Below are 12383 nucleotides of genomic sequence, written 5' to 3' on the forward strand. Positions count from 1 at the left end.
GGAGATGACAGAAAGTTTAGATTACTTTCTGTGGTTGTTCTTCCATTTTAATTGTACTTATTGTGAATTCACTTAAACAGAAAGTGTTTTTGTTATGACAAACTGTGAAATACTGTGTTTTTCCTATAGTTCTAATCCATGAAATCTGCAATCTTTCCACTTGATTTACGAAGGACCCTTAATTACTGCTGTCATTAGCACCTAGTGTTCAAAACAGTCTGTTAAAATGTACAGTTCGTCTCACCTCCAAGTCCCTGCTTGCTTTGTTTTAATTTTTTTCCAAGGGTAAGTAAAACAATAATTGCCCTAATAGCAACAATCATTATGTACAGCCAATTAAATAATATTCCAAGTTTTTTGTTGCCTATTTCTTTTTGTTCATATTTGGCATTTGTGTGTTAAGACTGGCCTTGAGTTTGAACAAGTGTCCACAAGCAGGGTTACTACTAGCGAGGACTTATTACCTGGGTTTTAAAAACAAGCCACTCATTTGTCTTCTTTCCATATGCATAGGGGTAACAGACAACTGCTGCGAAGCTTCAATGTTTCTGCCTGGTCATGCACAGTTCTGCAATATAATGTATAAACGTATAACAACAACTTTGGATCACTTGGTACCTCGTTTGGAATAAGGAAATTAAATCCAGCCAGGCGCGTCCCCACGGTCGTCCGCGCGCACACACATACACACATATACACAGTCGCGCGCGCGCGCACACACACACATACACACGCGCGCGCGCGCGCGCGTCAAAAGTTGATTCATTCCCGAGATCCCCCAGAATCTTTCTTTTTCTCTTTTCTGGCAGCGCCGGCTTCCCAGTCCGGGTGGCAGTGAGGTTGGGGGCGTGGGAGGGGCGGGGAGGACGAGCAGAGGGAGGCGGGAGCCGGGTGCCGATGCGCGCCGCATCCGCTCCTGCCGGCGGAGAGTCCGCGCCGGGTTTTGCGCCGTGTCCCCGGGCTTGTCTCACGGCCTCCAGCCGCCGCCGCTGCCGTGTTTACTGAGCTCGCGCGTCCTGATATCACTCCGCTGGCATGGAGGAGGAGGAGGAGGTGGAGGAGCGAGAGGAGGAGGAGGCGGCGGCGGCGGCGGCGAGCAGTTGATCATTGTGATGGTGGCAGGAGCAGCGGGCGGCAGCGGCAGCCCAGCCGAGCGTTAGGGGCTGCTCTCCGCGCGGCGTTTTGCAAAGGACTTCACCGATCTACTTTTGCAGTCGCCTCGGACTGTCCATGTGTTTACTTCCCCCAGCCCGAGGATTCGATATCTAGGTTCCTGTGAAATGCAACTGAGCAGCCAAAGTACTTTGAGAACACGGGGCGGCATAAACACCAAAACTTTTTTTGTGGAAGGAAAATGCAATAAGCAAGCTTGCCGTTTTCCGATGCGGTGTGGAGTGAGTGTGTGTCGCGCGTGTCCGCACTGGAGGCATATGCTTGTGTGTGTACATGGGGTGTGTTTTTCGGTACGTAGGGAGAAAATGCTTGCCAACCACCGGAAATCTCCTGGAATTTATTAGAAAATAATGGATTATAAAAAGAAGGCAGGCGAAGAACGGATCTTCCCTTGAGTTGCAACCCGATTTGCTGCTGGCTCAGTTTGTTGTGATTCTTTTTGTTGATAGGTGTCTGATGGTATTCTGATAACACCCCCCCTTTTTCCCCTCGAGCTTTACAGTTTAAAAAAAGGAAACAAAAAAAAACCACCCCAAAATCTCTCCCCCTTTTTTTCGCCCGGTCGGGATCGCTGTTTCCATCCATGTGCTTGCGTCTCCCCCGCGTTCCACTTAAACTATTTTAATCCTTGGACCCAAGGAGGAGGCTGATAGGGGGTGGATAAAAAAAGTTCTTCCAAAATAGTGTGCCCGGGGAGCAGGATGGGGGATTTCGCAGCCCCCGCTGCTGCCGCGAATGGCAGTAGTATTTGCATCAACAGTAGCCTGAACAGCAGCCTCGGCGGGGCCGGGATCGGTGTGAATAATACTCCCAATAGTACTCCCGCTGCTCCGACTAGCAATCACCCGGCTGCCGGCTGCGGCGGCGGCGGCGGCTCCGGGGGCCCCGGCGGCGGCTCGGCGGCCGTCCCCAAGCACAGCACGGTGGTGGAGCGGCTCCGCCAGCGCATCGAGGGCTGCCGGCGGCACCACGTCAACTGCGAGAACAGGTACCAGCAGGCTCAGGTGGCGCAGCTGGAGCTGGAGCGCCGGGACACCGTGAGCCTCTACCAGCGGACCCTGGAGCAGAGGGCCAAGAAATCGGGCGCCGGCACGGGCAAGCAACAGCACCAGAGCAAACCCCAGCAAGATGCGGAGGCTGCCTCGGCGGAGCAGAGGAACCACACGCTGATCATGGTGAGGGCGCGCTGGCAGCGGGCACGGGGCGCGCGCGTGGGGGGGGGGCGTGGAGCTTCTTACACGGGGGGCACGGGGATCTGATTTGCACGGCGGGCGAAGTGGGCTGAAGCCGAAGGGTTAACGTCAACTTTTGTGAGGTAAAAGCTGCCGTCGCCGCTACCTGTTCATCTGTCAGGGTTGTCAGATTTGGGGAAGAGGGGGCGAGAGGGGGAGAAGCCAGTCACGACTGCGAGGGGCGGAGGGAGCCTGGAGGAGCGTCGGAGTGAGGCCCTGGAAAAGTTTTACCCCCCTCTCCCTTTCTTAGATACCGATTTGAAAGAGTGAACCCAGAGTTGAAACCTCGCTCCTCCTCTTCACCGCTCCCCACCCCACCCCTCGCCTGGCCGCCTGGGCTCCCCAGACCGGTCCCCCTTCGCCCACCCCTCTCAGCACGTCCGCCGAGTGCAGGGAGAAATGGATGCTGTCGCAGATTCTGGGCGGGCACCAGGCCCTCGAACCTGGAGGGAGGAGGAGGGGGAGGAAGGGAGATGCTCTCGCCTCCTCTCCCCAGCTCACCCTCTTTGGGCTGAGAAAGTCTGAGAGTTTTGTGAATGAACTTTGAGGTGGGTGAGAAGCAAGCGAAGGTGGCTGCGCGCGCGCGCGAGCGTCCACGAGAGCGCGCGCGGATGCGGGCGCGAATGCGCTCCCTCGCAGCTCGAGACCCCGGGCCGGCCCGGCAGGTGGAGCGGCTGCGAGGGTCGCGGCACTCGCCGGGGCTGGAGGGGAGAGCGACGCCCTGGGCTTGCGCGGAGAGTCCCCGCCACGCAACTTCGCCGGGCATTCTCTCCCCTCCTCCTCTTAAACTTGCTTGCACAGAGCTTTCTCCGCTGCTCTCCCGCCCCGCTCCCCGCCAACTTTCCGGGCCAGTCTGATAAGCCCGGAGGAGTGGAAGGTAGCGGGGAGGTGAAAGAGGCTTAAATGGCTGGGTGGGTGGGTTGGAGGTAGGAGGAGCAGCCAATGGCTTAACTTCTCCGGGAGGAAGGGGCAGTTCCCACCCCCTAACCCTGAGGGTAGAATCCTTTCTCCTATCTCCACTCTCCGGTTCTTTTGCTTTCCTTTCGTGGGGGGGAGCCGGAAGCTTGAGAAAGGTGTCTGCAGCCCCCTCCACCGCCGCACGGCCCGGATTTGGGCTGCGCGCGTGTGCGGAGTGGGGCGGGCGGTGGGAATCCGGGAGCGTAGCGGGGCTGCGCGCCTTCTCGCGTTTCCCCTGCAGACCGCACCTCGCTCGGCGGCGCGGGAGGCCCTCTTGTTGTGCGGCTTATAACACGCGCACGTCCCCGGTCTGGGGGTCGTCGGCGTCGGAGGTGGTGCGGGTGCGGGCGCGGGCTTTCGCTGGGCGTTCCGTGACAAAGAGCCGGCTTGGGGGAGGGGAAGAGGAGAGGCCGCCGCGCTCATTCCCCACCCTCCCCACCTCCCCCCACCCCGCACGTGAAGAGGAACAATTTGTTTATCTTGGGCTTCAAGAATCCTTCCCTCCTCCCTGCTCTCCGAGGCCGCCCAGCCCCTCCTCCCTCCCCTCCCTCCTCGGCGCGATCCTGCCCAGTCCCGCCGGCAGCACCTTCCCTCCTCCCCTTCCTCGCCCCCCTCCGTACTCCTTTTCCTCCTCCCACCTTCCTCGAGCCCGCCTTCCCCCTCCCTTCTGGAACGCGGCCGTGGGGGAGGGAGCGGGACGCGCTTTGTCCGCCTCGCGGCCGGGCTAGCTCCGGAGGCCGCCCGGCAGGGAGGGGCGCTGCGCCCCGAGGCCCTGCCCCTCCCCCGCGGCCGCCCCCGCCCCGCGGGCCCGCGCTCCTCCCCCCCCACCCCGCCCCCAGCCTCCGAGCTAGCCCGGAGCGCGAAGAAGAGGCGGACTCGGTGGGGAGGGAGAACGACGGTCTTAGAGTCAGGGAGGGAGGTTCTCGCTTTACAAACAGGAAGCCGAAAGCCACTGACACACTGTAGCTTTTCTGATTGTACCCGGAGGCGGGGTCGGACCTGCATCTTGACTGTATCTCGCATGCCCTGCTGGTACCTATTTCTCTCCGGGTCCGCGCCGTCTCCCATTCCCCGCCCCCCCTTCGCGCTCTGCCACCGATGGGGAGACTCACTTCGTGAACCTGAGACAAGTAGTATTTGAAAGGCGCTGAGAATATCTTCGTTGCCTGCTCCACGCCCTCTTTTCCTGTGTTTGTACGCCCCACACGCTCGGATTGCGTAGGAATGGGCTTTTCGGGAGGCTCCAAAAATCTCAGTCCCACGGCCTCTCTCCCGACCTTTGAGGATGGAGGACTGTTGTGGCGTTACCTCGCCAGCTGACCAGCGCTGGAACAAAAAGCCGGTGCCCGGTCGCTTTTGATCGCGGGCGAGAGCAGTAGAGTTTGCGGCCGGAAAGTTTTAGCGTTTGGGTTGTGTTCTCTCGAGGGTGCCATGTCGGCCCTGGGAGGGTAGTGGGGGCACTCCGGGTGCGCGCGCCTGGGTTATGATACAACCGCAGGTGGGAGCAAACCCAGGGTCCTGAAGTTACCTGGAAGGAGGTAGCAAGCCCAAGCCAGAGCTTACTTTTGAAAATGCAAAAAGATAGTGCTTACTTGAGTGGATGAGACCGAAGCAGTAAATTTCATGGTGAATCCCAGTTCAGCAAGTTAACAGACTTGAAAAATGATTGCCTGACAATTACATTTTTCTATCAATTTTGTGAGAATAATTTAGCGTATCGATTATACCGATGTACAGGAGTATGTTCTACCTTTAACTGTATTTCATATATGCATCTCCCATTGATATAAGTGATCCAAGTATGTGTGATGAGTGTAATGAAATTAAACAGCCTTAAACCTTAAGGAAAGAGTTGCATGTGAATGCTAGGTACCACAAAAAAGAAAGGAAAAAAGTTAACGTTCTCCTCTACAAGTTATTTTTCCTTTAAAAATAGTTTAAAATTGTACATTGGCCCTGAAATGAAAGAGTATTTTAACTTAGCCTGTGTGTGAGATAAAATCTTGAGAACAGGTTGCAGAAAACCACGTTAATCTTCCATTTTTGAATTCGCTGTTGGATTTTAGTTGGGCTCTGGGAGGGGGGCGGGGCACAGAGCAATTATAATTAGTTCTCAGATTGAGCTATTTGGAAACCCCTAAAGGAAAGCCATAATCAACCAGAGGCAAATAATAATGATGGTGATGATAAAAATAAAGATGAATAGGATTCTTTTCTGTTTTATTGCTATTGTTTACCTTCTGAGGGCCAGTATGTCCAAAGTACTAAATATTGATTAGTTCTCTTTCTGCTTGGCTTGGATTAAGAAGGCAGTCTAATCAAGGCTTTACCTCTTTTGATTTGTTTTCTTATACATTTACAAGCATAGGCATGAAAAGCAAACAAGCAAACCCAAAGCAGGGTGGGTGAGGTGAAATAGAAATCTTACTTTGGCTTCAGGCTGCTGGGAGGGGCCTCAGTTTTGTGTGGGTCCGTAATAGCCCTGTTAGAGTGGATAGCCCAGGCCTGGGTTGGAAGCTACATTACTTCAGGTGAAAGGTAGTTTCCGGACATGTAGTCAAATGACTCTCCCCGCACACACTTTCTTTATTCAGAAGGGTCTCCCCCTCCTCCCCTCCAAAAGAGTTGTTGGTGAGAACTATTGATTTCACCTATTAGAGAATCTCGTTGAAAAGGTGTCTTCTCCTAAAATAGTTTTAATTTGTGGTAGCAGAATGAGACATTGTTCATTTTCTGTACTTAAACCTGAAGTCCTGGTTAAAATTTTAAGATAAATTCCAACTGACAGGTTCATTCTCAAGCCAAAGACAGAGTGGCTTGACAAAGGTGTAATCATTCAGGCATACCAAAAAGCATGACAATGCAGTCTTCAGAATTTCAAAATGGTGGTAGTCTTACTTGACCTGGATAAATTCTGTGTTTTGATAACCTTTCTACCTCATAGCGCCATCATAACTTTCAGAGTGTGCTTAATTTATACACAGCTTAAAGACTGTATAAATCCATGTGATTCCTGCTCTGAAGAGTTTATCACATAAAATTCATTTGATAATAAGCATATTAAACGCTGAGTATTAGAGAAAACTGCAACCTATCCAAAATGTTCCCATCTACTCCTGGAAGAGATCCAGGAAATGTCAGCATACTAGTCCAGGGCTAAAACTCCGTATAAATGAATCCGGTTTCCCATTTCTTATCCTGTTGAAGGTAAATTACTGGCTTTGTATCTAGGTTTTTTGGCAAGCTTGTAATGTGAAACCATTTTTAAATCTTTCCTATGAGCCTTTTCTTTGGCTTATCCTGTTCTGCTTTCCTGGGTGATAGGATTGGTAGTGTCCCTTGAAAAACCTTCCATAGCCCACACAGGGTGTGCCTTAAGTTTGTGAAAAACTTTTTGAAATTTCATCTCCCTGTGCTTAACAAGTGTTCGTCTTTTAATTCTCAAGAAGCATTGAACAAAAGAAGCGCTACAATACATGTTTAATTGTGTTATGTATGTACTTTAGTTATGGTACATTTTATTTAGTAATGGGCAGCCAACGATCAGAAAAGTACAGGCATAGTTAGTTAATCATTCATCATGATCTACAAAATGCTCTTCAGGCTGAGTTCCTTTCCCAGGGAATGCTGAGTTTTCAGGCAGATGGCATGTTTGATACTTTCTATCCAGTTGCATTAGAATCATAAGGGCAAGCTTTAGAATCTTTGGAGGTTTTCTGCCACTTGATATGAGGAAAATGAACAGTCCCCGGACAAGGTGTACTGACATTTCTGTAAGAAGGATGAGGATTTTAAACCTTAAAATGGAGTTACATAGAGTTATTTTCTAAATACCTCTCTGAGACCAATATAGCCAACTGTTGTTAAAAAGTTTTCCTGACAAGGTTTTTCCATTTGGTTGAGATAAGAATGGGGGAATCTCTCCCTCTTTCTCATCCGTGCTGCTACTATAGGAGGAATCTAGTATGATAAGCCATTCTGCACACTACGTAGTAGTTCTTGGATATGTCTGAAGTACTTAGGGTTTATTTAGTGTCGCTTACAGAGTTTTACTTGCAATCAGTGCTCCATGTGTATTAATTAACACTTCTGTACTACATTCTTGAGCTTAAGATGGCTAAATTCCGTCATCTCTTTCCACATTACCCATCATAGAGAACTGTGAAATAAATCAGACATCAGAGTCTCATAAAAAGGAACATATTTAAAACTCAGTCCCAAGATTTTCATAATATCTGCCTTTTGATTCTCCCAAATAGCTTTGCATTTTTCACTCTATTATTCAGAGGCTGATTATTGAGTTTTCAGATCCAGCTGTTTGCCTTGTTTTTCTTTCCGCCTCCTACTGCCAACCTTTTGGTCTCTTCACTGATCTTTAGCACTTTTACCAAAGAGTGGGAAGAAGCAATAAGAAGAGAAATTTAATTTTGGTGCTTCCTCCTCTATAACTAATGAAACAATTGGATAAGATACCAATTATTTTGGAATAATTATGGGTTTGATTCAGTATACCATTTATTCTTCATTAGTGAAAATCATAGAGAATAGACTGGATTTTTAAATGTCATTCATTCATTCAATGATTCTGGTACATAGTCCGTAGTGCTTCATGGAAGTGAAAAAGCTAAATCACACTCTTGCCTCCAAGACTTTGACAGCGTAGTATGTTCTTTTTAGATTTTCAGTATTGTTTAAGCTAGGTTTAAGGGAATAACAGGTGTTTGTTTTTCAATCAGCATTAGACTTGATGTCAGTGACTTCTCAACAGTTTCTGGCTGAGTTATTCCCCTTTCCTGTGACATTTTCAGTAAAATAGTATGCTTACTTTCATGTTGTTTCAAACTAATTTGACGTTGCAAAAGAAGCTGATTTACAGATGTCTGCACCAAAGTTATTGGATCCCCCAAATCAAATTTTCATTTAAAAAATACAGCATGCTTTTCAGACAGACACATTCAAAAATTCACTATTCATGTTTGTGAGATGGAAAAGGAGCTTTTGGAAAATCAGCTATCACCAAAAACTTAGGGAAAAAAAACCCAACCTTTTCTTGTTGTTTAAATCTAACAAAGTTTAAAGAACTAAAGGAATAAGACTGGATAAAATCACTCAGAAAATGGAGTTGAGGGTCTGCCGTATAATGAATACTTAAAGATCATAGGGTTCTATTCCGTGGATCAGAGAAGGCGCACACTTTGTTTTAAAAGTATACCTGGCTATTCCATCTGTTAAACAGTTGAGGGGCTTTTGAGCTGTGGATAAGCAACTCCATTTGGGATAGAAACACGGTGTTCCCTTAGGGCCACCATACACACGTGCATAGAAAAAGCCATTACTACTATGGCTCAGTGCTTTTTTTTTTTTTTTTATGGCAAGCTGTGCATTCTGTTCTTGGGGGAATTTAATAAAAACCTCAAAAGGCCTTCAGTACTTCCTCTGACATAAGGAAAGTGATTTCCTAAGAATAATTTAGACACCTCTTTTAATTATATTGGACCTTCCATTGGTTGGAATGACCTTTATGCTGAAGTAGAATCTTTTAAAGTAAGAATAACTAACATTTATCCACCTTAAGCAATGGCTTAACAACCATAGAAAACTTGAGCGAGCTATTTAAACAACCTCCAGAATTTCTAACTCCTGAAGTCTCCATTCTGTTGGGTAGAATCTGGTTTTGTAATGTTTCACGTTATGGACTCTCAGTCCTCAACACATTTCACTTGTGCTTATGTGTGCGAAGACGATTTTTAGGATACATTACTATATCATTTCTGTCCTTCCCTCTCGCAAGATCTTTCTCAACCTCCAGAAAACCCATGGCGGGGCCGGGGCTTCTTTCCCTTCAAAAGAAAAGGCTGAAGTGCTGAGTCTATTTGTGCAGATTCAACCTGGGTCGTAACTGTGACTCAAAAGGATTGCACAGCTCTAAGACAAGCTCTACTAGTGCCCTTCATTCTCACAGTGGTGGGTTATTTTTCTTTCTTTGATTGTTTGTTAGATGCTGAAAGTAACTCAGTGATTGAGAGTGAATCTAAAGGGACTGGTACCCAGTAAAGGACTTTAGGAGCTCTAGTGGTAAGGTTAAGAGAGGCAAGAGGGGGTGAGGATTTTGGAGGCATCTCCTGGAATGGGTGGCAAAAGAGGTGATTGGTTTTGCTCATTTGGGGTAAACAGATAGTATCCTGGCGCCTTGGGAGTTTATGGCGATAACATGTGCTTTTAGTAGTCTATTCTGAACCTGCAGACCTTACTAAAACTCAAATATGTATTTTTCAGAGCTAATGGCATTGTTGTTTGTATTGCAATATCTGGAAAAAAAAATCATTTCCTAAAAGATTTCCATGCTCCTTTAAATGACTACTTCTGCCACTTAAATGGATTTACCATAGGATTCCTTTAAGTCAGAAATTCTCAATCGGTGGAGATTTTGCCCCCGCCCTGAACATTTGGCAATGTTGGGACACATTTTTCAGTTGTCACAACTGGAGGGGTGCTACTGCTGTCTAGTGGGTAGAAGCCAGGGGATGCTGTTAAACATCCTACAGTGCACCCACAACAAAGAGTCACCCTGTCCAAAATACCAATGTTGCTGCTTTTGAGAAACCCTGCCTTAAACGAGGAGCTCCCCTAGAATGTTGAAAGTACAGAGTGTGGCTTTCCTTACAGCTTTTCAAAAACACTCTTACTACTTAACCGGGTGGAGAGGGGTGGGGAATGCTGCTGGGAGGTAGAGAGTCCCTGGGAAGAAGTCAAAGCGCCGGCCGCCCTGTTGCATCTCAGCTCTGGCCATGGGACAGTCTGGCTTTTCACTTCATGCTGGGAAGGTGAACAGTAGTCATTCTTTTTACCTCCCGGAGCGATTGTTCGGCTCAAATGAATTAATATATGTTAAGAGTCCCAAAGACTTGATGGTGCTACACAAAGGCTAGGCTTATTTTTATGAATTACTGTCCTATCGTTCATTTGCTTGCCTCCCACCCAGGTGCAGACTTAGAGTGATTTGGGGCGTATTTCACTAAGGCATAAGCCAAGGTCTCATGGTGAGGGCTTGAGCAACTGCTACATATTGGACACTATTTCTAGGCATTGGGGATACAGTAGTGAACCAGGGTCCTTGCTCTGGTTGGACTCACAGCAGAGCATCATTCATGTTTCAGATTAGCTGTATAAAATGGTCTTTATGGTTTTATGAGAACGTGTTAATGGAAGTCATTAATAACCCAACATTTAGGAAAATCCCAGGGATACTAAATGCTTTGTATCTTCTTGCAAGCTTTCTATAGCTTTCTTGCATTGCTTTCTAAAGCAACATTTATTTCACTGTCTTTCAAATAAAATCAGTTTGTGGAGGGGAGAGGGTTAGTTGGTGTGGTGGAGAATAAGATTAAAGGATGGTTGTTAAAAACGAGGCTGGCGATCATCTTTCTTTCCTTTTTCTGGACTAGGTAACACTTGTAGCACCATAATCACCGCTTGACATCAAGCTTTTAGAGGAAATTAGACAAAGAGAGGGAGCATTTAGAAAGAAACAAGCAGAAAGGTGCAGGGACTTGAAACCATGTCACATGAAGAACAGTTGGGAGACCTCGCGGTGTTTAGTCTGATTTCAGGGATGATATGATTGCTTTCTTAAAATATTTGAAGGGCTGTCATGTGAAAAAAGGATTAGTGTGCTCTTTATGGCCTCAAGGGGATAAAGTTAGAATCAGTGGTTGGCGGTTATTAGGAGTAAGGTTTGGTTTAATATATTAAAAAAACAATTATATGAAAATGGAAGCTGTTCACAGATGAAATGGGCTGTGTTGACGAGCGAAAATGCGCCAGCAAAAGTTGTTCAATTAGCTGAAATGTTGGAGAATAGATGACATCTTTTTTAAATTATAAAACTTTAAAACAATACAAAAATACAATACCAGTGAAAAGAGGATAGGGCTTTTGTCTCTTTAATCCTGTTTATATCCTCATGATAGAAAAAGATCTAACTGGGAATTCCCTGGAGGTCCAGTGCCGGAGTTCGATCCCTGGTCAGGGAACTAAGTTCCCACAAGCCACGTGGTGCGGCCAGAAAATAAAAAAGCAACAACAAAAAAAGACCTACCTGTACGTGGGAGGAACTCCAAATATTTGTGGAATAAATTGCTCAATGAAAATGAGTAGATTAAGTGACTTGATTCCTCTTCCTCAGTGTCTCCCCTCTGCCCCCGGAAGTTATCACGGTTTAGAATATCTCTCTCCAGACCTTCTTCTTTTTGCTCACATATATACTATAAGTGTACATCACCACACACCACACGTTAGTATTTTCCTACTTGAATGGAATCATATTATAAATGTGGTTCTGAGATTTACTTTTTCCACATAATATATTTTGGAGACCTGTCCAATTCAATCCACATAGATCTTCAACTCATTTTTTAAACGGTTATATAGCATTCCATAATAAAACGTTCCATAATTTATTGAATGATCCCTTATTTCGAGAGACTCTGGTAGTTCCTCATTTTCTGCCAATTAAGCCTCACTTAATTGCAATGAACATCCTTATCCATATATCCTTGTATATGTGAGCATTTCTGTAGCACAGATTTGGACTTTTTTCCGTATATGTAATATGTATAAACAGAAGAAGTTGGCCAAAAAAATCTCTTGCTCTAATATTGTTTTAACATAGGCCTCGAATCTTATTACAACCTATTTTAGGGCAAATGATCATTGTGTCTCCTGAAAAATATGGCTTAAAAAAAAAAGTTATCAACTCTAGCAACTGGTGTGTGTCTTTGCAGTCTGTGTGAACACTGTGACTTTTTAAAGGCTGTGTATCTGGCCACACGTCTTACACCAATGACTTTCTTTTCATCTGGTCCCAATGACCAAGTGAGTAGGAGTCTAGTTAACAGCTCCTGTTCATGCTGTGAAAGTGGGAAACTCACTGTCTTGAACAAGTTTGTAGTTCTCTTTGCCTTTCCTGAGCTTTGTGTTCCCCAGGCCTGCATGGCTTTAGTGTCAAATGTGTATCTATTG

At 46.8% G+C, this 12383-nt stretch overlaps 1 protein-coding gene across 1 annotated transcript in view; it reads left to right on the top strand.

Annotated features, from left to right (window-relative positions):
- Positions 1–1136: 1136 nt before the first annotated feature.
- Positions 1137–12383, top strand: part of MAML3 (mastermind like transcriptional coactivator 3) — a 429469-nt gene continuing 418222 nt past the window's right edge. Inside the window, exon 1 of the mRNA XM_082837648.1 lies at positions 1137–2348. Within this exon, the coding sequence (XP_082693774.1) occupies positions 1875–2348 (474 nt within the window). The 5' untranslated portion in view covers positions 1137–1874. The remainder of the gene's footprint in view (positions 2349–12383) is intronic.

The sequence above is a fragment of the Leucopleurus acutus genome, assembly GCF_964270905.1.
Source record: "Leucopleurus acutus genome assembly, chromosome: 4".
In the NCBI taxonomy this organism is placed as follows: domain Eukaryota; kingdom Metazoa; phylum Chordata; class Mammalia; order Artiodactyla; family Delphinidae; genus Leucopleurus; species Leucopleurus acutus.